The following is a 25,090-nucleotide window of genomic DNA, read 5'->3' as shown; positions in this document are numbered from 1 at the left end:
CATTGATTGCTCTACCATTTCATCATGTCTGATCCATTTCCCTCTCAGCCCCAGTCTCCTGCTTTCTCCCTGTATCGCTTCATGCCCTGACCAATCAAGAATCTATCAACCTCTGTCTTAAATATCCCCAATAATCTGGCCTCCACAGTAACCAATGGCAAAGAACACCACAGGTTCACCACTCTCTAGCTAAAGAAATTCATTTGCATCTCCATTCTAAAAGGACACCCCTTTGTTCTGAGGCTGTGTTCTCCTGTCTCACCCTTCCCCACCACAGCAAACATTCTCTCCACGTCCACTCGATCGATAGGTTTCAATGAGGACACCCCTTATTCTTCTGAATTCCAGTGAATACAGGCCCAGAGCCAACAAATGCTCTTCATATGACAAGCCATTCAATCCTGGAATCACGTCCCTCCAACCTCCTCCCTCCCAGTGATGCATCTGAAAAGACTGTATATCTAAACTAACATTTCTTCTTGCTGCTGAACCTATCTACGTGCCTCTAACGTGATACTATTGTACCTGCCTCAACCACTTACACTAGAAGATCATTGCATCGATTCACCGGGTAAACAAGCTGTTGCCCGTCAGCTCCCTTTTAAATGGTCCCCTCTCCTTTCTGACCAAATCCTATGTCAGTTTGACTTTTCCAAATTGCATCCTATTGTGTCCACTGCAACCTTATGGATCAGTCCTGGTGCATTTGCATTGAGCCCCTACACCATACCACTAGTTCCAAGAAACAGCCTTCAACCACCACCCTCTGCTTCCTGCCTCCCAGTGTGAGTTTGACTCAGGGATACTGAGATGGGAAGGGAAGGGAACTATACACCATACTCCCGTGTGGATCTTGTCTTGGGATACAGAGAGGGGAACAGTGCATGGTGCTCTTGGTGTTGGTATGACCTAGGGACATGTACATTGTCCATCTGGTGTGGGAATAGTCCATAGAACACAGAACATTTCAGCACAATACAGACCCTTTGGCCCATGATATTGTGCCAATCTTTTAAATTACTCTGAGATGGATCTACGAATCACTAACCAAAAATTGCAGTGAACAGTTCCCCAAATTTTTCTCACAACAATAGAAAGAGGATACTAGGCCTAACAGGTCCACAGTGACTCACAAAGCACGCCCACCCCTGCACTAATGGTTTCTGTACCCTGTTCCTTACATGACCCCGTTCATTCCACCAGCCACTTACAGTATGGGATATTCACAGCTCTAAATCACTCTCCCTAGCTTTTAGGGCATGTGTGAAAACCTGAGCACCCAAAGGAACCACACACACACACACACACACTCCACATAGACAGCATTGAAGGTCGGGGGTTGGACCCAGATCACTGGAGCTTTGAGATATCAGAATATTTGGGTTGAGAGGGAAAGGGATCAGCCATGGTGAAATGGTGAAGCAGACTTGATGGGCCAAATGGCCTAAGTTTGCTCATATACCTTAGGGTCTTATATCAACTTTATCAGCAGATCCACAATGGCATACCCACTCAATAAAAGCCACATTCTCTCTGCCTTCCTGTCGACCTGGTGCACCTGCCTTGGCCTGTCACTGTGTGTAGGAGCCATGCATCTATTTTCTATCTGTATTGTGTGTTTATTACGCTTACAGTAGTTAGTCACGTGGGTGGGGGTGTGGTAGAAGCAAAAAGTTTGGTTTTGCAGTTGTGCTCTTGTCTTTGAAGTTTCTTTGAAGTTCAGTAGAGCTAGGGGTGTTATCTTTTTTGCTGACCACATTTAAAATTGCTTAACTTCACTTCAGTCCACTTAAGTTAGCTTAATTCTACAGTCATAGAAAAGCACAGCAGAGAAACAGAGACTTTGGCCTATCTAGTCCATGCTGAAGCCTTTGAAGAAAGCTTAGGTATGCTTCATACTTCAAAGCACTTCATTTTGTTATATTGCTCATTTTAGTTTCATTAGATTTTAGCGGTTCAAGATTATTTGTTTTGCTAGTTTCTTGATAAAGGTTTAGGAAATATTCTTTGACCTTGGAACTTTGCTGTTATTGAATAGGAAAGCACGTCATACAGGATCAGCCCGTGCTTAGTCTCTGTTTGAATAGCTGCTACACTGTGGACATGAACCTTGATCTTGGTATGGAAACACCAGTGCCCAGAAGATGGTGGATACAGCCCAGTCCATCACAAGCAAAGCCCTCCCCACCACTGAGCACATTTGCATGGAGCATTGCCAGTAGAAAGTTCTTTTTCCATTCTCCATTCTGGCTCCTCTTTCTCATCTCCTCACTTTCCTGTTACCCTCCTCCTTCCCTTTCTCCCATGGTCCACTCTCCCCACGCCCTCACCCGGCCTCAGCTATCACCTGCCAGCTTGTCCGCCTTCCTGTACCCCGCCTTCTCATTCCGGTTTCTGTCCCCTTCCCTTTCAGACTTGATGGAGGGTTTCGGTAGAAACATCGTCTCTTCTCCCTCCTCCATGGATGCTGGCTGACCTGCTGAGTCCCTCCACCGTTCTTTGTGCTTTGTTCTGGATTTCCAGCAAATGCAGCTTCCCCCGTGTGTCTGTTTTTTAAACTGAAGGGATCAAATAATTCTATAACCCTCGGAGAAACGTCTTTCTTCTGCCTTGTCACGAGGTGTTGCTTTGGCAGAGTACAGTCAAAAGGCACTTCTTGTACAAGTGTACCAAGCCTGAAGTTTCAACCCAGATAGAGGTACAGTCACTCTGTCCGTTGTGTCGAATTTTGCTCTTCTTTGAAGGTTAACCATTGGTTTTTTTTAACCCATGTGACGGGCTCAGTTCAAGTGCCTTGTAAATGTGGCCCAAAATTTGATGGTGGTGTAGTGGCTTCTGCACAGGAGTTCGACTCGAGTGGTCCTGGGTTCAAGTCTGGCCGACTACTCGCACACTTACTTGCTGGTTTGAGCCTTGAGGTAGCAACTCGGCCTTGTGAAAAGTGGACAAATACTAAAGAAACAGCAAGTTTGCCAACTGATACGGCACAGAGAAGAACAAAAAAATAGTAAGATATAGATACAAAAAATATGAAGACATAGGAACAGAATTGCCTTCACACTGTTCCTTTTCATACCTTTACTAATTCAGAACCTACCAACCTCCTCTTTAAAGATACCCAATGACTTGGCTCCACAGCCGCCTGTGCCAATGAATTCCACAGATGTTGCACATTGGGCACCATGGTACCTTGATGATTGACCGTCCTAACGGCCTGTGTTCAAGTCCCACTGCTGTCTGTAAGGAGTTTGCACGTTCTCCCCGTGCCCACGTGGGTTTCCTCCGGGTGCTCCGGTTTCCTCCCTCATTCCAAACACGTGAGTGAGTTGCGGGCGCGTTACTTTGGTACCGGGAGCATGGCGGCACTTGGGGGCTGCTCCCAGCACATCCCCAGGCCGTGTTGGTCAGCGACGCATTTCACTGCGTGTTTTGAAGCTTCGATGTACATGTGACAAATGAAGCCGATTTCTTTCTTTCTCTTTTTCCAGGCTCTCCAGTTCCTCCAACAGTTCACGTTCCTTTGGGAACCCCTTGTCTCTGCAGTGCCCTCGGAGCCTCCCCTACGACCTCGCGGTGCACATTTTGTGCTCTCCTTCCTTAATCCGGCTCCGTGCCCCTCCACCCCACCACTGCTGCTGTGCCCCTTCCTCGACCCTGCAGTGCTCTGCACCGTCACACCTGGATCCTGTGTAGGAGTGCTGCTTGAAGCATAAGACAGAGGCCACAGGAGCAGAATTAGGCTATTCCGTTCTGCCCTGCCACTCAATCATGGCTAATTTACTTTCCCTCTTTACTCTATTTTTCTGTTTCACCCTGTAATCTTTGACACCTTAACTTATCAAGAGTCTATCAAACTCTGCTTTAAACATACCCAATGACTTGGCCTCCATAGCCGTCTGTAGCAATGACTTGCCCAGATTCACCACCCTCTGACTAAAGAAATTCCTCCTCATCTCTGTTCTAAGTGGATGTCCTTCTATTCCAAGGCTATTCCCTGTGGGCCTAGACTCCCCCTTTATAGGAAACAACCTCTCCACGTCCACTCTATCTCAGCCTTTCAATATTCGATAGGTTTCAACGATTTCCCCCCTCATTCTTCTGTATCCTGGTGAGTACAGGTTCAGAGCTCCTCTGAACCCTCTTCTGTGCCACGCACACACATTCTTAGATATGGGACTCATGATGGTGAGCTCTGAGCCAAGGTTTGGCTGCCGTGGCACAGCTAACAGCCAGGAGAAATGGAATGAGCGAAGGACTTGAGAGATTCCACAGTTTTGCGATCTCGGCACAGGCTGTTAGCAGAGGGGACACTCGGTGTTACACTGGCCAGACCAAGTGAGACCAAACGGGGAAAGAACAGCAGCGAAAACTGTTTCACCGTGTCAGTATTACTCAAAATACCAGGCAAGTACATCCTCCAATCTAATGCAAGGAAACTTGCAACCACTTTGTACAACTTAAGATCTCGCGGACAGCAATGTATTGATCTGTTTCTGATTGTGGTGATGGCCAAGAGTTAAATACCACACTAGGGAGAACTTCTGCGGACAGGTCGTTGCCTCATCTGAAGGAGAACATGCCCAACACCGCGGGGTGAAGGAAAGGGGGGGTGTGGAACGGAAAGGAAGACGGTCCCTTGGCCAGCAACACGTATCTCAGCAGGTTCGCCAACACGTCTCAGGCTGTATCCTTTACACTAAGACAATGCAACACCGCAGAAGAAAGAGTCTGCCGTTTCCTGCATTGCCTCATGGCTTGAAAACAAACCTTCACGGTATGCCTCACCATCTGAGAACAAATGTTTACAATACCCCTGTGCCTCACCATTTGAAAGAAACCTTCACAACACACCAAAACCAAGGAGAAAAAGTCATACTCGTAGCTCAACCACCAGCTCTTTCAAGGCACAACGAGCTGAATGACTTCAGAAGGAGGTCGTTATCCCTTAATAACATGAGGGCAGAGGGTTGAAGGGTACATAACTCTCCTGCTGGGTGATTCTGGACCAAAGGAAGGTCCTTGAAAAGGAGGCCTTGAAGTAAAGTGTTGTGAAAACTATTACACACTCTGATTTAACACTTTCTGGACCCGGTAAGACGTGCCAGCTCACAGAAAGAGAACGGCAGGAGAGAGAGGAAGGTGGAAGAAGTTGCCACACATCTCAGCCGACAGCCCATTGACACGACCATCACCTATCTTGGTCCTACCTGAACTTTGGTGAGTCCTTCAGGCACTCCTCAAAGTCAATGGAGATGGTCATCTTGCTCGATGTTCGCAGGGTCAGACAACCAATGCTTTTAGAGTCCTTAACGGCCCATCTTCTGTGAGAGAGGCTGAGAACTGTGGGTTCTGGCTGGATGAAAAGCTTCTTGCTAGAGGAACAGCAGTGTGGGCGGAACGTGGCTTCTGACCACATCCTGGAAACACAGCACCAGTTCAGCTGAACCATGAAAAACATCTTCAGATAGAACTCCGAGAGTCTAATTTACCTAAGCTGCCTCAGAAAAGCTATATGAGGCATTAGTCAGACCACACTTGGACTATTGGGAGTAGCTTCGGGTACATTACCTTATAAAGGGTGTGCTGACATTGGAGAGGGTCTGGAGGAGATCCATGAGATAAGCCCAGGAATGAAAGGGTTAACATATGAGGGACTTTGATGGCTCTAGGCCTGTATTCACTGAAGTTTAGACTACAGAAAGGCCTAGCTAGCCTAGAGAGGATTCTTCAGATAGTGGGGCAGTCCAGGACCAGAGGGCATAACGTTAGTATAGAAAGGCACCAGAAGGTGATCACTCTGTTGAATTCATTGCCACAGACAGCTGTGTATTTAAAACTGAGGTTGATAGTTCTTGATTAGACAGGGTGTCAAAGGTTATGGGGGTAGGCAGGAGAATGGGGTTAAGAGGGAAAATAAATGGGCCACGATAGAATGGAAGATCAGCCCCAATGGGCTGAATGGCAGATTGGCCCCAATGGGCTGAATGGCAGATCGGCCCCAATGGGCTGAATGGCAGATCGGCCCCAATGGGCTGAATGGCGGATCGGCCCCAATGGGCTGAATGGCAGATCGGCCCCAATGGGCTGAATGGCGGAACGGCCCCAATGGGCTGAATGGCGGATCGGCCCCAATGGGCTGAATGGCGGATCGGCCCCAATGGGCTGAATGGCGGATCGGCCCCAATGGGTTGAAAGGCCTAACTCAGCTCCTACGCCTGTGGTCTTATGGGAATCAATCATTCAGTCAAAGGCGGCTGTGTCATGATAGCCGTCTGTGAATCAGCACAGGAACAGATTTCAGCAGTAGGATGAGGAATGGAATAGATGTAAAGAAATGATGAAAAGATATAAAGTGATTTCAAGTGTGGGACGGCATGAATCAGATACAAAGTGAAGCTCCCTCCGACCGGCCCGGTCAGCCTCTACCGGGACAGGGTCCCATCACATTTCTCCCTCCGACTGCCCCGGTCAGCCTCTCCCAGGACAGGGTCCCATCACCTTCCTCCCTCAGACCACCCCGGTCAGCCTCTCCCAGGACAGGGACCCATTACCTTCCTCCCTCCAACCGGCCCGGTCAGCCTCTCCCAGGACAGGGTCCCATCACCTTCCTCCCTGCAACCGGCCTGGTCAGCCTCTCCCAGGACAGGGTCCCATCACCTTCCTCCCTGCAACCGGCCCGGTCAGCCTCTCCCAGGACAGGGTCCCATCACCTTCCTCCCTGCAACCGGCCCGGTCAGCCTCTCCCAGGACAGGGTCCCATCACCTTCCTCCCTCTGACCGGACCGGTCAGCCTCTCCCAGGACAAGGTCCCATCACCCTCCTCCCTCCGACCGGCCCGTTCAGCCTCTCCCAGGACTGGGTCCCATCACCTTCCTCGCTCCGACTGGCCCGGACAGCCTCTCCCAGGACAGGGTCCCATCACCCTCCTCCCTCTGACCGGCCAGGTCAGCCTCTCCCAGGACAGGGTCCCATTACCTTCCTCCCTCCGACCGGCCCGGTCAGCCTCTCCCAGGATAGGGTCCCATCACCTTCCTCCCTCAGACCACCCCGGTCAGCCTCTCCCGGGACAGGGTCCCATCACCTTCCTCCCTCCGACCAGCCCGGTCAGCCTCTCCCGGGACAGGGTCCCATCACCTTCCTCCCTCAGACCACCCCGTTCAGCCTCTCCCAGGACAGGGTCCCATTACCTTCCTCCCTCCGACTGGCCCAGTCAGCCTCTCCCAGGACAGGGTCCCATCACCTTCCTCCCTCAGACCACCCCGTTCAGCCTCTCCCAGGACAGGGTCCCATCACCTTCCTCCCTCCGACCGGCCCGGTCATCCTCTCCCAGGACAGGGTCCCAACACCTTCCTCCCTCAGACCACCCCGGTCAGCCTCTCCCAGGACCGGGTCCCATCAACCTCCTCCCTCCGACCGGCCCATTCAGCCTCTCACAGGACAGGGTCCCATCACCTTCCTCCCTCCGACCTCCTGTGTCAGCCTCTCCCAGGACAGGGTCCCATCACCCTCCTCCCTCCGACCGGCCCGGTCAGCCTCTCCCAGGACAGGGTCCCATCACCTTCCTCCCTCAGACCACCCCGGTCAGCCTCTCCCAGGACAGCGTCCCATCACCTTCCTCCCTCCGACCGGCCCGGTTAGCCTCTCCCGGTACAGCGTCCCATCACCTTCCTCCCTCTGACCTCCTGTGTCAGCCTCTCCCAGGACAGGGTCCCATCACCTTCCTCCCTCTGACCGGCCCGGTCAGCCTCTCCCAGGACAGGGTCCCATCACCTTCCTCCCTCCGACCGGCCCGGTCAGCCTCTCCCAGGACAGGGTCCCAGCAGCTTCTCCCTCTGACCGGCCCGGACAGCCTCTCCCAGGACTGGGTCCCATCACCTTCCTCCATCAGACCGGCCTGGTCAGCCTCTGCCAGGACAGGGTCCCATCGCCTTCCTCCCTCAGACCGGCCCGGTCAGCCTCTCCCAGGACAGGGTCCCATCACCTTCCTCCCTCAGACCACCCCGGTCAGCCTCTCCCAGGACAGGGTCCCATCACCTTCCTCCCTCTGACCGGCCCGGTCAGCCTCTCCCAGGACAGGGTCCCATCACCTTCTTCCCTCCGACGGGCCCGGTCAGCCTCTCCCGGTACAGCGTCCCATCACCTTCCTCCCTCCGACCGGCCCGTTCAGCCTCTCCCGGGACAGGGTCCCATTACCTTCCTCACTCCGACTGGCCCGGTCAGCCTCTCCCAGGACAGGGTCCCATCTCCTTCCTCCCTACGACCGTTCTGATCAGCCTCTCACAGGACACGGTCGCATTACCTTCCTCCCTCAGACCACACCGGTCAGCCTCTCACATGACAGGGTCCCATCACATTCCTCCCTCTGACCGCCCCGGACAGCCTCTCCCAGGACAGGGTCCCATCACCTTCCTCCCTCCGACCGGCCCGGTCAGCCTCTCCCAGGACAGGGTCCCATCAACTTCCTCCCTCAGACCACCCCGGTCAGCCTCTCCCAGGACAGGGTCCCATCACCTTCCTCCCTCAGACCACGCCGGTCAGCCTCTGCCAGGACGGGGTCCCATCACCTTCCTCCCTCAGACCACCCCGTTCAGCCTCTCCCAGGACAGGGTCCCATCACCTTCCTCCCTCCGACCGGCCCGGTCAGCCTCTCCCGGGACAGGGTCCCATCACATTTCTCCCTCCGACTGCCCCGGTCAGCCTCTCCCAGGACAGGGTCCCATCACCTTCCTCCCTCAGACCACCCCGGTCAGCCTCTCCCAGGACAGGGTCCCATTACCTTCCTCCCTCCAACCGGCCCGGTCAGCCTCTCCCAGGACAGGGTCCCATCACCTTCCTCCCTGCAACCGGCCTGGTCAGCCTCTCCCAGGACAGGGTCCCATCACCTTCCTCCCTGCAACCGGCCCGGTCAGCCTCTCCCAGGACAGGGTCCCATCACCTTCCTCCCTGCAACCGGCCCGGTCAGCCTCTCCCAGGACAGGGTCCCATCACCTTCCTCCCTCTGACCGGACCGGTCAGCCTCTCCCAGGACAAGGTCCCATCACCCTCCTCCCTCCGACCGGCCCGTTCAGCCTCTCCCAGGACTGGGTCCCATCACCTTCCTCGCTCCGACTGGCCCGGACAGCCTCTCCCAGGACAGGGTCCCATCACCCTCCTCCCTCTGACCGGCCAGGTCAGCCTCTCCCAGGACAGGGTCCCATTACCTTCCTCCCTCCGACCGGCCCGGTCAGCCTCTCCCAGGATAGGGTCCCATCACCTTCCTCCCTCAGACCACCCCGGTCAGCCTCTCCCGGGACAGGGTCCCATCACCTTCCTCCCTCCGACCAGCCCGGTCAGCCTCTCCCGGGACAGGGTCCCATCACCTTCCTCCCTCAGACCACCCCGTTCAGCCTCTCCCAGGACAGGGTCCCATTACCTTCCTCCCTCCGACTGGCCCAGTCAGCCTCTCCCAGGACAGGGTCCCATCACCTTCCTCCCTCAGACCACCCCGTTCAGCCTCTCCCAGGACAGGGTCCCATCACCTTCCTCCCTCCGACCGGCCCGGTCATCCTCTCCCAGGACAGGGTCCCATCACCTTCCTCCCTCAGACCACCCCGGTCAGCCTCTCCCAGGACCGGGTCCCATCAACCTCCTCCCTCCGACCGGCCCATTCAGCCTCTCACAGGACAGGGTCCCATCACCTTCCTCCCTCCGACCTCCTGTGTCAGCCTCTCCCAGGACAGGGTCCCATCACCCTCCTCCCTCCGACCGGCCCGGTCAGCCTCTCCCAGGACAGGGTCCCATCACCTTCCTCCCTCAGACCACCCCGGTCAGCCTCTCCCAGGACAGCGTCCCATCACCTTCCTCCCTCCGACCGGCCCGGTTAGCCTCTCCCGGTACAGCGTCCCATCACCTTCCTCCCTCTGACCTCCTGTGTCAGCCTCTCCCAGGACAGGGTCCCATCACCTTCCTCCCTCTGACCGGCCCGGTCAGCCTCTCCCAGGACAGGGTCCCATCACCTTCCTCCCTCCGACCGGCCCGGTCAGCCTCTCCCAGGACAGGGTCCCAGCAGCTTCTCCCTCTGACCGGCCCGGACAGCCTCTCCCAGGACTGGGTCCCATCACCTTCCTCCATCAGACCAGCCCCGGTCAGCCTCTCCCAGGACAGGGTCCCAGCACCTTCTCCCTCCGACCGGCCTGGTCAGCCTCTCCCAGGACAGGGTCCCATCTCCTTCCTCCCTCCGACCACCCCGGTCAGCCTCTGCCAGGACAGGGTCCCATCGCCTTCCTCCCTCAGACCGGCCCGGTCAGCCTCTCCCAGGACAGGGTCCCATCACCTTCCTCCCTCAGACCACCCCGGTCAGCCTCTCCCAGGACAGGGTCCCATCACCTTCCTCCCTCTGACCGGCCCAGTCAGCCTCTCCCAGGACAGGGTCCCATCACCTTCTTCCCTCCGACGGGCCCGGTCAGCCTCTCCCGGTACAGCGTCCCATCACCTTCCTCCCTCCGACCGGCCCGTTCAGCCTCTCCCGGGACAGGGTCCCATCACCTTCTTCCCTCCGACGGGCCCGGTCAGCCTCTCCCGGTACAGCGTCCCATCACCTTCCTCCCTCCGACCGGCCCGGTCAGCCTCTCCCAGGACAGGGTCCCATCTCCTTCCTCCCTACGACCGTTCTGATCAGCCTCTCACAGGACACGGTCGCATTACCTTCCTCCCTCAGACCACACCGGTCAGCCTCTGCCAGGACAGGGTCCCATCACCTTCCTCCCTCCGACCGGCCCGGTCAGCCTCTCACATGACAGGGTCCCATCACATTCCTCCCTCTGACCGCCCCGGACAGCCTCTCCCAGGACAGGGTCCCATCACCTTCCTCCCTCCGACCGGCCCGGTCAGCCTCTACCAGGACAGGGTCCCATCAACTTCCTCCCTCAGACCACCCCGGTCAGCCTCTCCCAGGACAGGGTCCCATCACCTTCCTCCCTCAGACCACGCCGGTCAGCCTCTGCCAGGACGGGGTCCCATCACCTTCCTCCCTCAGACCACCCCGTTCAGCCTCTCCCAGGACAGGGTCCCATCACCTTCCTCCCTCCGACCGGCCCGGTCAGCCTCTCCCGGGACAGGGTCCCATCACCCTCCTCCGTCCGACCGGCCCGGTCAGCCTCTCCCGGGACAGGGTCCCATCACCTTCCTCCCTCAGACCACCCCGGGCAGCCTCTCCCAGGACAGGGTCCCATCACCTTCCTCCCTCCGACCGGCCCGGTCAGCCTCTCCCAGGACAGGGTCCCATCACCCTCCTCCCTCCGACCGGCCCGTTCAGCCTCTCCCAGGACAGGGTCCCATCACCTTCCTCCCTCCGACCTCCTGTGTCAGCCTCTCCCAGGACAGGGTCCCATCACCTTCCTCCCTCTGACCGGCCCGGTCAGCCTCTCCCAGGACAGGGTCCCGTCACCTTCCTCCCTCAGACCACCCCGTTCAGCCTCTCCCAGGACAGGGTCCCATCACCTTCCTCCCTCCGACTGGCCTCGTCAGCCTCTCCCGGTACAGCGTCCCATCACCTTCCTCCCTCCGACCGGCCCGTTCAGCCTCTCCCGGGACAGGGTCCCATTACCTTCCTCCCTACGACCGTTCTGATCAGCCTCTCCCAGGACACGGTCCCATTACCTTCCTCCCTCAGACCACACCGGTCAGCCTCTGCCAGGACAGGGTCCCATCACCTTCCTCCCTCCGACCGGCCCGGTCAGCCTCTCACATGACAGGGTCCCATCACCTTCCTCCCTCAGGCCACCCCGGTCAGCCTCTCCCAGGACAGGGTCCCATCACCTTCCTCCCTCCGACCGGCCCGGTCATCCTCTCCCAGGACAGGGTCCCATCACCTTCCTCCCTCAGACCACCCCGGTCAGCCTCTCCCAGGACAGGGTCCCATCAACCTCCTCCCTCCGACCGGCCCATTCAGCCTCTCACAGGACAGGGTCCCATCACCTTCCTCCCTCCGACCTCCTGTGTCAGCCTCTCCCAGGACAGGGTCCCATCACCCTCCTCCCTCCGACCGGCCCGGTCACCCTCTCCCAGGACAGGGTCCCATCACCTTCCTCCCTCAGACCACCCCGGTCAGCCTCTCCCAGGACAGCGTCCCATCACCTTCCTCCCTCCGACCGGCCCGGTTAGCCTCTCCCGGTACAGCGTCCAATCACCTTCCTCCCTCTGACCTCCTGTGTCAGCCTCTCCCAGGACAGGGTCCCATCACCTTCCTCCCTCTGACCGGCCCGGTCAGCCTCTCCCAGGACAGGGTCCCATCACCTTCCTCCATCAGACCAGCCCCGGTCAGCCTCTCCCAGGACAGGGTCCCAGCACCTTCTCCCTCCGACCGGCCTGGTCAGCCTCTCCCAGGACAGGGTCCCATCTCCTTCCTCCCTCCCAATGTTCCGGTCAGCCTCTCCCAGGACAGGGTCCCATCACCATCCTCCCTCAGACCACCCCGGTCAGCCTCTGCCAGGACAGGGTCCCATCGCCTTCCTCCCTCAGACCGGCCCGGTCAGCCTCTCCCAGGACAGGGTCCCATCACCTTCCTCCCTCAGACCACCCCGGTCAGCCTGGCCCAGGACAGGGTCCCATCACCTTCCTCCCTCTGACCGGCCCGGTCAGCCTCTCCCAGGACAGGGTCCCATCACCTTCCTCCCTCCGACGGGCCCGGTCAGCCTCTCCCGGTACAGCGTCCCATCACCTTCCTCCCTCCGACCGGCCCGTTCAGCCTCTCCCGGGACAGGGTCCCATTACCTTCCTCCCTCCGACTGGCCTGGTCAGCCTCTCACAGGACAGGGTCCCATCTCCTTCCTCCCTACGACCGTTCTGATCAGCCTCTCACAGGACACGGTCGCATTACCTTCCTCCCTCAGACCACACCGGTCAGCCTCTGCCAGGACAGGGTCCCATCACCTTCCTCCCTCCGACCGGCCCGGTCAGCCTCTCACATGACAGGGTCCCATCACATTCCTCCCTCTGACCGCCCCGGACAGCCTCTCCCAGGACAGGGTCCCATCACCTTCCTCCCTCCGACCGGCCCGGTCAGCCTCTCCCAGGACAGGGTCCCATCACCTTCCTCCCTCAGACCACCCCGGTCAGCCTCTCCCAGGACAGGGTCCCATCACCTTCCTCCCTCAGACCACCCCGGTCAGCCTCTGCCAGGACGGGGTCCCATCACCTTCCTCCCTCAGACCACCCCGGTCAGCCTCTCCCAGGACAGGGTCACATCACCCTCCTCCCTCCGACTGGCCCCATCAGCCTCTGCCGGGACAGCGTCCCATCACCTTCTTCCCTCCGACCGGCCCGGTCAGCCTCTCCCAGGACTGGGTCCCATCACCTTCCTCCCTCAGACCTCCTGTATCAGCCTCTCCCAGGACAGGGTCCCATCACCTTCCTCCCTCCGACCGGCCCGGTTAGCCTCTCCCGGTACAGCGTCCCATCGCCTTCCTCCCTCTGACCGGCTCGGTCAGCCTCTCCAAGGACAGGGGCCCATCACCTTCCTCCCTCAGACCACCCCGTTCAGCCTCTCCCAGGACAGGGTCCCATCACCCTCCTCCCTCCAACTGTCCCCGTCAGCCTCTCGCAGGACAGGGTCCCATCACCCTCCTCCCTCCGACTGCCCCGTCAGCCTCTCCCAGGACAGGGTCCCATCACCTTCCTCCCTCCAACCGGACCGGTCAGCCTCTCCCAGGACAGGGTCCCATCACCTTCCTCCCTCTGACCGGCCCGGTCAGCCTCTCCCAGGACAGGGTCCCATCACCTTCCTCCCTCCGACCGGCCCGGTCAGCCTCTCCCAGGACAGGGTCCCATCACCTTCCTCCCTGCTACCGGCCTGGTCAGCCTCTCCCAGGACTGGATCCCATCACCTTCCTCCCTCTGACCGGCCCGGTCAGCCTCTCCCAGGACAGGGTCCCATCACCTTCCTCCCTCCGACCGGCCCGGTCAGCCTCTCCCAGGACAGGGTCCCAGCACCTTCTCCCTCTGACCGGCCCGGACAGCCTCTCCCAGGACTGGGTCCCATCACCTTCCTCCATCAGACCAGCCCCGGTCAGCCTCTCCCAGGACAGGGTCCCATCACATTCCTCCCTCTGACCGCCCCGGACAGCCTCTCCCAGGACAGGGTCCCATCACCTTCCTCCCTCCGACCGGCCCGGTCAGCCTCTCCCAGGACAGGGTCCCATCAACTTCCTCCCTCAGACCACCCCGGTCAGCCTCTCCCAGGACAGGGTCCCATCACCTTCCTCCCTCAGACCACGCCGGTCAGCCTCTGCCAGGACGGGGTCCCATCACCTTCCTCCCTCAGACCACCCCGTTCAGCCTCTCCCAGGACAGGGTCCCATCACCTTCCTCCCTCCGACCGGCCCGGTCAGCCTCTCCCGGGACAGGGTCCCATCACATTTCTCCCTCCGACTGCCCCGGTCAGCCTCTCCCAGGACAGGGTCCCATCACCTTCCTCCCTCAGACCACCCCGGTCAGCCTCTCCCAGGACAGGGTCCCATTACCTTCCTCCCTCCAACCGGCCCGGTCAGCCTCTCCCAGGACAGGGTCCCATCACCTTCCTCCCTGCAACCGGCCTGGTCAGCCTCTCCCAGGACAGGGTCCCATCACCTTCCTCCCTGCAACCGGCCCGGTCAGCCTCTCCCAGGACAGGGTCCCATCACCTTCCTCCCTGCAACCGGCCCGGTCAGCCTCTCCCAGGACAGGGTCCCATCACCTTCCTCCCTCTGACCGGACCGGTCAGCCTCTCCCAGGACAAGGTCCCATCACCCTCCTCCCTCCGACCGGCCCGTTCAGCCTCTCCCAGGACTGGGTCCCATCACCTTCCTCGCTCCGACTGGCCCGGACAGCCTCTCCCAGGACAGGGTCCCATCACCCTCCTCCCTCTGACCGGCCAGGTCAGCCTCTCCCAGGACAGGGTCCCATTACCTTCCTCCCTCCGACCGGCCCGGTCAGCCTCTCCCAGGATAGGGTCCCATCACCTTCCTCCCTCAGACCACCCCGGTCAGCCTCTCCCGGGACAGGGTCCCATCACCTTCCTCCCTCCGACCAGCCCGGTCAGCCTCTCCCGGGACAGGGTCCCATCACCTTCCTCCCTCAGACCACCCCGTTCAGCCTCTCCCAGGACAGGGTCCCATTACCTTCCTCCCTCCGACTGGCCCAGTCAGCCTCTCCCAGGACAGGGTCCCATCACCTTCCTCCCTCAGACCACCCCGTTCAGCCTCTCCCAGGACAGGGTCCCATCACCTTCCTCCCTCCGACCGGCCCGGTCATCCTCTCCCAGGACAGGGTCCCATCACCTTCCTCCCTCAGACCACCCCGGTCAGCCTCTCCCAGGACCGGGTCCCATCAACCTCCTCCCTCCGACCGGCCCATTCAGCCTCTCACAGGACAGGGTCCCATCACCTTCCTCCCTCCGACCTCCTGTGTCAGCCTCTCCCAGGACAGGGTCCCATCACCCTCCTCCCTCCGACCGGCCCGGTCAGCCTCTCCCAGGACAGGGTCCCATCACCTTCCTCCCTCAGACCACCCCGGTCAGCCTCTCCCAGGACAGCGTCCCATCACCTTCCTCCCTCCGACCGGCCCGGTCAGCCTCTCCCAGGACAGGGTCCCAGCAGCTTCTCCCTCTGACCGGCCCGGACAGCCTCTCCCAGGACTGGGTCCCATCACCTTCCTCCATCAGACCAGCCCCGGTCAGCCTCTCCCAGGACAGGGTCCCAGCACCTTCTCCCTCCGACCGGCCTGGTCAGCCTCTCCCAGGACAGGGTCCCATCTCCTTCCTCCCTCCGACCACCCCGGTCAGCCTCTGCCAGGACAGGGTCCCATCGCCTTCCTCCCTCAGACCGGCCCGGTCAGCCTCTCCCAGGACAGGGTCCCATCACCTTCCTCCCTCAGACCACCCCGGTCAGCCTCTCCCAGGACAGGGTCCCATCACCTTCCTCCCTCTGACCGGCCCAGTCAGCCTCTCCCAGGACAGGGTCCCATCACCTTCTTCCCTCCGACGGGCCCGGTCAGCCTCTCCCGGTACAGCGTCCCATCACCTTCCTCCCTCCGACCGGCCCGTTCAGCCTCTCCCGGGACAGGGTCCCATCACCTTCTTCCCTCCGACGGGCCCGGTCAGCCTCTCCCGGTACAGCGTCCCATCACCTTCCTCCCTCCGACCGGCCCGGTCAGCCTCTCCCAGGACAGGGTCCCATCTCCTTCCTCCCTACGACCGTTCTGATCAGCCTCTCACAGGACACGGTCGCATTACCTTCCTCCCTCAGACCACACCGGTCAGCCTCTGCCAGGACAGGGTCCCATCACCTTCCTCCCTCCGACCGGCCCGGTCAGCCTCTCACATGACAGGGTCCCATCACATTCCTCCCTCTGACCGCCCCGGACAGCCTCTCCCAGGACAGGGTCCCATCACCTTCCTCCCTCCGACCGGCCCGGTCAGCCTCTACCAGGACAGGGTCCCATCAACTTCCTCCCTCAGACCACCCCGGTCAGCCTCTCCCAGGACAGGGTCCCATCACCTTCCTCCCTCAGACCACGCCGGTCAGCCTCTGCCAGGACGGGGTCCCATCACCTTCCTCCCTCAGACCACCCCGTTCAGCCTCTCCCAGGACAGGGTCCCATCACCTTCCTCCCTCCGACCGGCCCGGTCAGCCTCTCCCGGGACAGGGTCCCATCACCCTCCTCCGTCCGACCGGCCCGGTCAGCCTCTCCCGGGACAGGGTCCCATCACCTTCCTCCCTCAGACCACCCCGGGCAGCCTCTCCCAGGACAGGGTCCCATCACCTTCCTCCCTCCGACCGGCCCGGTCAGCCTCTCCCAGGACAGGGTCCCATCACCCTCCTCCCTCCGACCGGCCCGTTCAGCCTCTCCCAGGACAGGGTCCCATCACCTTCCTCCCTCCGACCTCCTGTGTCAGCCTCTCCCAGGACAGGGTCCCATCACCTTCCTCCCTCTGACCGGCCCGGTCAGCCTCTCCCAGGACAGGGTCCCGTCACCTTCCTCCCTCAGACCACCCCGTTCAGCCTCTCCCAGGACAGGGTCCCATCACCTTCCTCCCTCCGACTGGCCTCGTCAGCCTCTCCCGGTACAGCGTCCCATCACCTTCCTCCCTCCGACCGGCCCGTTCAGCCTCTCCCGGGACAGGGTCCCATTACCTTCCTCCCTACGACCGTTCTGATCAGCCTCTCCCAGGACACGGTCCCATTACCTTCCTCCCTCAGACCACACCGGTCAGCCTCTGCCAGGACAGGGTCCCATCACCTTCCTCCCTCCGACCGGCCCGGTCAGCCTCTCACATGACAGGGTCCCATCACCTTCCTCCCTCAGGCCACCCCGGTCAGCCTCTCCCAGGACAGGGTCCCATCACCTTCCTCCCTCCGACCGGCCCGGTCATCCTCTCCCAGGACAGGGTCCCATCACCTTCCTCCCTCAGACCACCCCGGTCAGCCTCTCCCAGGACAGGGTCCCATCAACCTCCTCCCTCCGACCGGCCCATTCAGCCTCTCACAGGACAGGGTCCCATCACCTTCCTCCCTCCGACCTCCTGTGTCAGCCTCTCCCAGGACAGGGTCCCATCACCCTCCTCCCTCCGACCGGCCCGGTCACCCTCTCCCAGGACAGGGTCCCATCACCTTCCTCCCTCAGACCACCCCGGTCAGCCTCTCCCAGGACAGCGTCCCATCACCTTCCTCCCTCCGACCGGCCCGGTTAGCCTCTCCCGGTACAGCGTCCAATCACCTTCCTCCCTCTGACCTCCTGTGTCAGCCTCTCCCAGGACAGGGTCCCATCACCTTCCTCCCTCTGACCGGCCCGGTCAGCCTCTCCCAGGACAGGGTCCCATCACCTTCCTCCATCAGACCAGCCCCGGTCAGCCTCTCCCAGGACAGGGTCCCAGCACCTTCTCCCTCCGACCGGCCTGGTCAGCCTCTCCCAGGACAGGGTCCCATCTCCTTCCTCCCTCCCAATGTTCCGGTCAGCCTCTCCCAGGACAGGGTCCCATCACCATCCTCCCTCAGACCACCCCGGTCAGCCTCTGCCAGGACAGGGTCCCATCGCCTTCCTCCCTCAGACCGGCCCGGTCAGCCTCTCCCAGGACAGGGTCCCATCACCTTCCTCCCTCAGACCACCCCGGTCAGCCTGGCCCAGGACAGGGTCCCATCACCTTCCTCCCTCTGACCGGCCCGGTCAGCCTCTCCCAGGACAGGGTCCCATCACCTTCCTCCCTCCGACGGGCCCGGTCAGCCTCTCCCGGTACAGCGTCCCATCACCTTCCTCCCTCCGACCGGCCCGTTCAGCCTCTCCCGGGACAGGGTCCCATTACCTTCCTCCCTCCGACTGGCCTGGTCAGCCTCTCACAGGACAGGGTCCCATCTCCTTCCTCCCTACGACCGTTCTGATCAGCCTCTCACAGGACACGGTCGCATTACCTTCCTCCCTCAGACCACACCGGTCAGCCTCTGCCAGGACAGGGTCCCATCACCTTCCTCCCTCCGACCGGCCCGGTCAGCCTCTCACATGACAGGGTCCCATCACATTCCTCCCTCTGACCGCCCCGGACAGCCTCTCCCAGGACAGGGTCCCATCACCTTCCTCCCTCCGACCGGCCCGGTCAGCCTCTCCCAGGACAGGGTCCCATCACCTTCCTCCCTCAGACCACCCCGGTCAGCCTCTCCCAGGACAGGGTCCCATCACCTTCCTCCCTCAGACCACCCCGGTCAGCCTCTGCCAGGACGGGGTCCCATCACCTTCCTCCCTCAGACCACCCCGGTCAGCCTCTCCCAGGACAGGGTCACATCACCCTCCTCCCTCCGACTGGCCCCATCAGCCTCTGCCGGGACAGCGTCCCATCACCTTCTTCCCTCCGACCGGCCCGGTCAGCCTCTCCCAGGACTGGGTCCCATCACCTTCCTCCCTCAGACCTCCTGTATCAGCCTCTCCCAGGACAGGGTCCCATCACCTTCCTCCCTCCGACCGGCCCGGTTAGCCTCTCCCGGTACAGCGTCCCATCGCCTTCCTCCCTCTGACCGGCTCGGTCAGCCTCTCCAAGGACAGGGGCCCATCACCTTCCTCCCTCAGACCACCCCGTTCAGCCTCTCCCAGGACAGGGTCCCATCACCCTCCTCCCTCCAACTGTCCCCGTCAGCCTCTCGCAGGACAGGGTCCCATCACCCTCCTCCCTCCGACTGCCCCGTCAGCCTCTCCCAGGACAGGGTCCCATCACCTTCCTCCCTCCAACCGGACCGGTCAGCCTCTCCCAGGACAGGGTCCCATCACCTTCCTCCCTCTGACCGGCCCGGTCAGCCTCTCCCAGGACAGGGACCCATCACCTTCCTCCCTCCGACCGGCCCGGTCAGCCTCTCCCAGGACAGGGGTCCCATCACCTTCCTCCCTGCTACCGGCCTGGTCAGCCTCTCCCAGGACTGGATCCCATCACCTTCCTCCCTCTGACCGGCCCGGTCAGCCTCTCCCAGGACAGGGTCCCATCACCTTCCTCCCTCCGACCGGCCCGGTCAGCCTCTCCCAGGACAGGGTCCCAGCACCTTCTCCCTCTGACCGGCCCGGACAGCCTCTCCCAGGACTGGGTCCCATCACCTTCCTCCATCAGACCAGCCCCGGTCAGCCTCTCCCAGGACAGGGTCCCAGCACCTTCTCCCTCCGACCGGCCTGGTCAGCCTCTCCCAGGACAGGGTCCCATCTCCTTCCTCCCTCCCAATGTTCCGGTCAGCCTCTCCCAGGACAGGGTCCCATCACCATCCTCCCTCAGACCACCCCGGTCAGCCTCTGCCAGGACAGGGTCCCATCGCCTTCCTCCCTCAGACCGGCCCTGTCAGCCTCTCCCAGGACAGGGTCCCATCACCTTCCTCCCTCAGACCACCCCGGTCAGCCTCTCCCAGGACAGGGTCCCATCACCCTCCTCCCTCTGACCGGCCCGTTCAGCCTCTCCCAGGACAGGGTCCCATCACCTTCCTCCCTCCGACCTGTGTCAGCCTCTCCCAGGACAGGGTCCCATCACCTTCCTCCCTCTGACCGGCCCGGTCAGCCTCTCCCAGGACAGGGTCCCATCACCTTCCTCCCTCAGACCACCCCGGTCAGCCTCTCCCAGGACAGGGTCCCATCACCTTCCTCCCTCCGACAGGCCCGGTCAGCCTCTCCCGGTACAGCGTCCCATCACCTTCCTCCCTCCGACCGGCCCGTTCAGCCTCTCCAGGGACAGGGTCCCATTACCTTCCTCCCTCCGACTGGCCCGGTCAGCCTCTCCCAGGACAGAGTCCCATCTCCTTCCTCCCTACGACCGTTCTGATCAGCCTCTCCCAGGACACGGTCGCATTACCTTCCTCCCTCAGACCACACCGGTCAGCCTCTGCCAGGACAGGGTCCCATTACCTTCCTCCCTCCGACCGGCCCGGTCAGCCTCTCACATGACAGGGTCCCATCACATTCCTCCCTCTGACCGCCCCGGTCAGCCTCTCCCAGGACAGGGTCCCATCACCTTCCTCCCTCCGACCGGCCCGGTCAGCCTCTCCCAGGACAGGGTCCCATCACCTTCCTCCCTCAGAGCACCCCGGTCAGCCCCTCCCAGGACAGGTTCCAATCACCCTCCTCCCACCGACCGGCCCGTTGAGCCTCTCCCAGGACAGGGTCCCATCACCTTCCTCCCTCAGACCACCCCGGTCAGCCTCTCCCAGGACAGGGTCCCATCACCTTCCTCCCTCAGAGCACCCCGGTCAGCCTCTCCCAGGACAGGGTCCCATCACCTTCCTCCCTCAGACCACCCCGGTCAGCCTCTCCCAGGACAGGGTCCCATCACCTTCCTCCCTCAGAGCACCCCGGTCAGCCTCTGCCAGGACGGGGTCCCATCACCTTCTTCCCTCAGACCACCCCGGTCAGCCTCTCCCAGGACAGGGTCACATCACCTTCCTCCCTCCGACCGGCCCGGTCAGCCTCTCCCAGGACAGGGTCCCATCACCTTCCTCCCTCCGACTGGCCCCGTCAGCCTCTGCCGGGACAGGGTCCCATCACCTTCCTCCCTCCGACCGGCCCGGTCAGCCTCTCCCAGGACAGGGTCCCATCACCTTCCTCCCTCAGACCTCCTGTGTCAGCTTCTCCCAGGACAGGGTCCCATCACCTTCCTCCCTCAGACCGGCCTGGTCAGCCTCTCCCAGGACTGGCTCCAATCACCTTCCTCCCTCCGACCGGCCCGGTCAGCCTCTCCCAGGACAGGGTCCCATCACCTTCCTCCCTCCGACCGGCCCGGTCAGCCTCTCCCAGGACGGGGTCCCATCACCTTCCTCCCTCCGACCGTTCCGGTCAGCCTCTCCCAGGACAGGGTCCCATCACCTTCCTCCCTCAGACCACCCCGGTCAGCCTCTGCCAGGACAGGGTCCCTTCACCTTCCTCCCTCAGACCGGCCCGGTCAGCCTCTCCCAGGACAGGGTCCCATCACCTTCCTCCCTCCGACCGTTCCGGTCAGTCTCTCCCAGGACAGGGTCCCATCACCTTCCTCCCTCCGACCGGCCCGTTCAGCCTCTCCCAGGACAGGGTCCCATCACCCTCCTACCTCCGACTGGCCGCATCAGCCTCTCCCAGGACAGGGTCCCATCACCCTCCTCCCTCCGGCCGGCCTGGTCAGCCTCTCCCAGGACAGGGTCCCATCACCTTCCTCCCTCCGTCCGGCACGGTCAGCCTCTCCCAGGACAGGGTCCCAGCACCTTCCTCCCTCTGACCAGCCCGGTCAGCCTCTCCCAGGACCGGGTCCCATCACCTTCCTCCATCAGACCAGCCCCGGTCATCCTCTCCCAGGACAGGGTCCCATCACCTTCCTCCCTCTGACCGGCCCGGTCAGCCTCTCCCAGGACAGGGTCCCATCACCTTCCTCCCTCAGACCGGCCCGGTCAGCCTCTCCCAGGACAGGGTCCCATCACCTTCCTCCCTCCGACCGTTCCGGTCAGCCTCTCCCAGGACAGGGTCCTATCACCTTACTCCCTCCGACCGGCCTGTTCAGCCTCTCCCAGGACAGGGTCCCATCACCTTCCTCCCTCCGACCGTTCCGGTCAGCCTCTCCCAGGACAGGGTCCCATCACCTTCCTCCCTCAGACCACCCCGGTCAGCCTCTCCCAGGACAGGGTCCCATCACCTTCCTCCCTCAGACCTCCTGTGTCAGCTTCTCCCAGGACAGGGTCCCATCACCTTCCTCCCTCAGACCGGCCTGGTCAGCCTCTCCCAGGACTGGCTCCAATCACCTTCCTCCCTCCGACCGGCCCGGTCAGCCTCTCCCAGGACAGGGTCCCATCACCTTCCTCCCTCCGACCGGCCCGGTCAGCCTCTCCCAGGACGGGGTCCCATCACCTTCCTCCCTCCGACCGTTCCGGTCAGCCTCTCCCAGGACAGGGTCCCATCACCTTCCTCCCTCAGACCACCCCGGTCAGCCTCTGCCAGGACAGGGTCCCTTCACCTTCCTCCCTCAGACCGGCCCGGTCAGCCTCTCCCAGGACAGGGTCCCATCACCTTCCTCCCTCCGACCGTTCCGGTCAGTCTCTCCCAGGACAGGGTCCCATCACCTTCCTCCCTCCGACCGGCCCGTTCAGCCTCTCCCAGGACAGGGTCCCATCACCCTCCTACCTCCGACTGGCCGCATCAGCCTCTCCCAGGACAGGGTCCCATCACCCTCCTCCCTCCGGCCGGCCTGGTCAGCCTCTCCCAGGACAGGGTCCCATCACCTTCCTCCCTCCGTCCGGCACGGTCAGCCTCTCCCAGGACAGGGTCCCAGCACCTTCCTCCCTCTGACCAGCCCGGTCAGCCTCTCCCAGGACCGGGTCCCATCACCTTCCTCCATCAGACCAGCCCCGGTCATCCTCTCCCAGGACAGGGTCCCATCACCTTCCTCCCTCTGACCGGCCCGGTCAGCCTCTCCCAGGACAGGGTCCCATCACCTTCCTCCCTCAGACCGGCCCGGTCAGCCTCTCCCAGGACAGGGTCCCATCACCTTCCTCCCTCCGACCGTTCCGGTCAGCCTCTCCCAGGACAGGGTCCTATCACCTTACTCCCTCCGACCGGCCTGTTCAGCCTCTCCCAGGACAGGGTCCCATCACCTTCCTCCCTCCGACCGTTCCGGTCAGCCTCTCCCAGGACAGGGTCCCATCACCTTCCTCCCTCAGACCACCCCGTTCAGCCCCACCCAGGACAGGGTCCCATCACCTTCCTCCCTCCGACCTCCTGTGTCAGCCTCTCCCAGGACAGGGTCCCATCACCCTCCTCCCTCCGATTGTCCCCGTCAGCCTCTCCCAGGACAGGGTCCCATCACCTTCCTCCCTCCGACCGGCCCGGTCAGCCTCTCCCAGGACAGGGTCCCATCACCTTCCTCCCTCAGACCACCTGTGTCAGCCTCCCCCAGGACAGGGTCCCATCACCCTCCTCCCTCCGACTGTCCTCGTCAGCCTCTCCCAGGACAGGGTCCCATCACCTTCCTCCCTCCGACCGGCCCGTTCAGCCTCTCCCAGGACAGGGTCCCATCACCTTCCTCCCTCCGACCGGCCCGTTCAGCCTCTCCCAGGACAGGGTCCCATCACCTTCCTCCCTCCGACCGGCCCGTTCAGCCTCTCCCAGGACAGGGTCCCATCACCTTCCTCCCTCCGACCGGCCCGGTCAGCCTCTCCCAGGACAGGGTCCCATCACCCTCCTCCCTCTGACCGGCCCGGTCAGCCTCTCCCAGGACAGGGTCCCATCTCTTTCCTCCCTCCGACCGTCCCGGTCAGCCTCTCCCAGGACAGGGTCCCATCACCTTCCTCCCTCCGACCGGCCCGGTCAGCCTCTCCCAGGACGGGGTCCCATCACCTTCCTCCCTCCGACCGTTCCGGTCAGCCTCTCCCAGGACAGGGTCCCATCACCTTCCTCCCTCAGACCACCCCGGTCAGCCTCTGCCAGGACAGGGTCCCTTCACCTTCCTCCCTCAGACCGGCCCGGTCAGCCTCTCCCAGGACAGGGTCCCATCACCTTCCTCCCTCCGACCGTTCCGGTCAGTCTCTCCCAGGACAGGGTCCCATCACCTTCCTCCCTCCGACCGGCCCGTTCAGCCTCTCCCAGGACAGGGTCCCATCACCCTCCTACCTCCGACTGGCCGCATCAGCCTCTCCCAGGACAGGGTCCCATCACCCTCCTCCCTCCGGCCGGCCTGGTCAGCCTCTCCCAGGACAGGGTCCCATCACCTTCCTCCCTCCGTCCGGCACGGTCAGCCTCTCCCAGGACAGGGTCCCAGCACCTTCCTCCCTCTGACCAGCCCGGTCAGCCTCTCCCAGGACCGGGTCCCATCACCTTCCTCCATCAGACCAGCCCCGGTCATCCTCTCCCAGGACAGGGTCCCATCACCTTCCTCCCTCTGACCGGCCCGGTCAGCCTCTCCCAGGACAGGGTCCCATCACCTTCCTCCCTCAGACCGGCCCGGTCAGCCTCTCCCAGGACAGGGTCCCATCACCTTCCTCCCTCCGACCGTTCCGGTCAGCCTCTCCCAGGACAGGGTCCTATCACCTTACTCCCTCCGACCGGCCTGTTCAGCCTCTCCCAGGACAGGGTCCCATCACCTTCCTCCCTCCGACCGTTCCGGTCAGCCTCTCCCAGGACAGGGTCCCATCACCTTCCTCCCTCAGACCACCCCGTTCAGCCCCACCCAGGACAGGGTCCCATCACCTTCCTCCCTCCGACCTCCTGTGTCAGCCTCTCCCAGGACAGGGTCCCATCACCCTCCTCCCTCCGATTGTCCCCGTCAGCCTCTCCCAGGACAGGGTCCCATCACCTTCCTCCCTCCGACCGGCCCGGTCAGCCTCTCCCAGGACAGGGTCCCATCACCTTCCTCCCTCAGACCACCTGTGTCAGCCTCCCCCAGGACAGGGTCCCATCACCCTCCTCCCTCCGACTGTCCTCGTCAGCCTCTCCCAGGACAGGGTCCCATCACCTTCCTCCCTCCGACCGGCCCGTTCAGCCTCTCCCAGGACAGGGTCCCATCACCTTCCTCCCTCCGACCGGCCCGTTCAGCCTCTCCCAGGACAGGGTCCCATCACCTTCCTCCCTCCGACCGGCCCGTTCAGCCTCTCCCAGGACAGGGTCC

The 25,090-nt window shown here is 61.8% G+C and overlaps 1 protein-coding gene across 2 annotated transcripts in view; it reads right to left on the bottom strand.

The window, feature by feature from the left end:
* Positions 1-5,358, bottom strand: part of LOC132397021 (arf-GAP with coiled-coil, ANK repeat and PH domain-containing protein 2-like) — a 159,235-nt gene extending 153,877 nt beyond the window's left edge. For both annotated transcript variants that reach the window (XM_059975246.1, XM_059975247.1), the window contains exon 1: positions 5,208-5,358. In XM_059975246.1, the coding sequence (XP_059831229.1) occupies positions 5,208-5,260 (53 nt within the window). In that variant the 5' untranslated portion in view covers positions 5,261-5,358. The remainder of the gene's footprint in view (positions 1-5,207) is intronic.
* Positions 5,359-25,090: the final 19,732 nt, after the last annotated feature.

The sequence above is a fragment of the Hypanus sabinus genome, chromosome 7 (genome assembly GCF_030144855.1).
Source record: "Hypanus sabinus isolate sHypSab1 chromosome 7, sHypSab1.hap1, whole genome shotgun sequence".
NCBI classification, from domain to species: Eukaryota; Metazoa; Chordata; class Chondrichthyes; order Myliobatiformes; family Dasyatidae; genus Hypanus; species Hypanus sabinus.
This window is presented reverse-complemented; position numbering and strand designations above follow the sequence as displayed.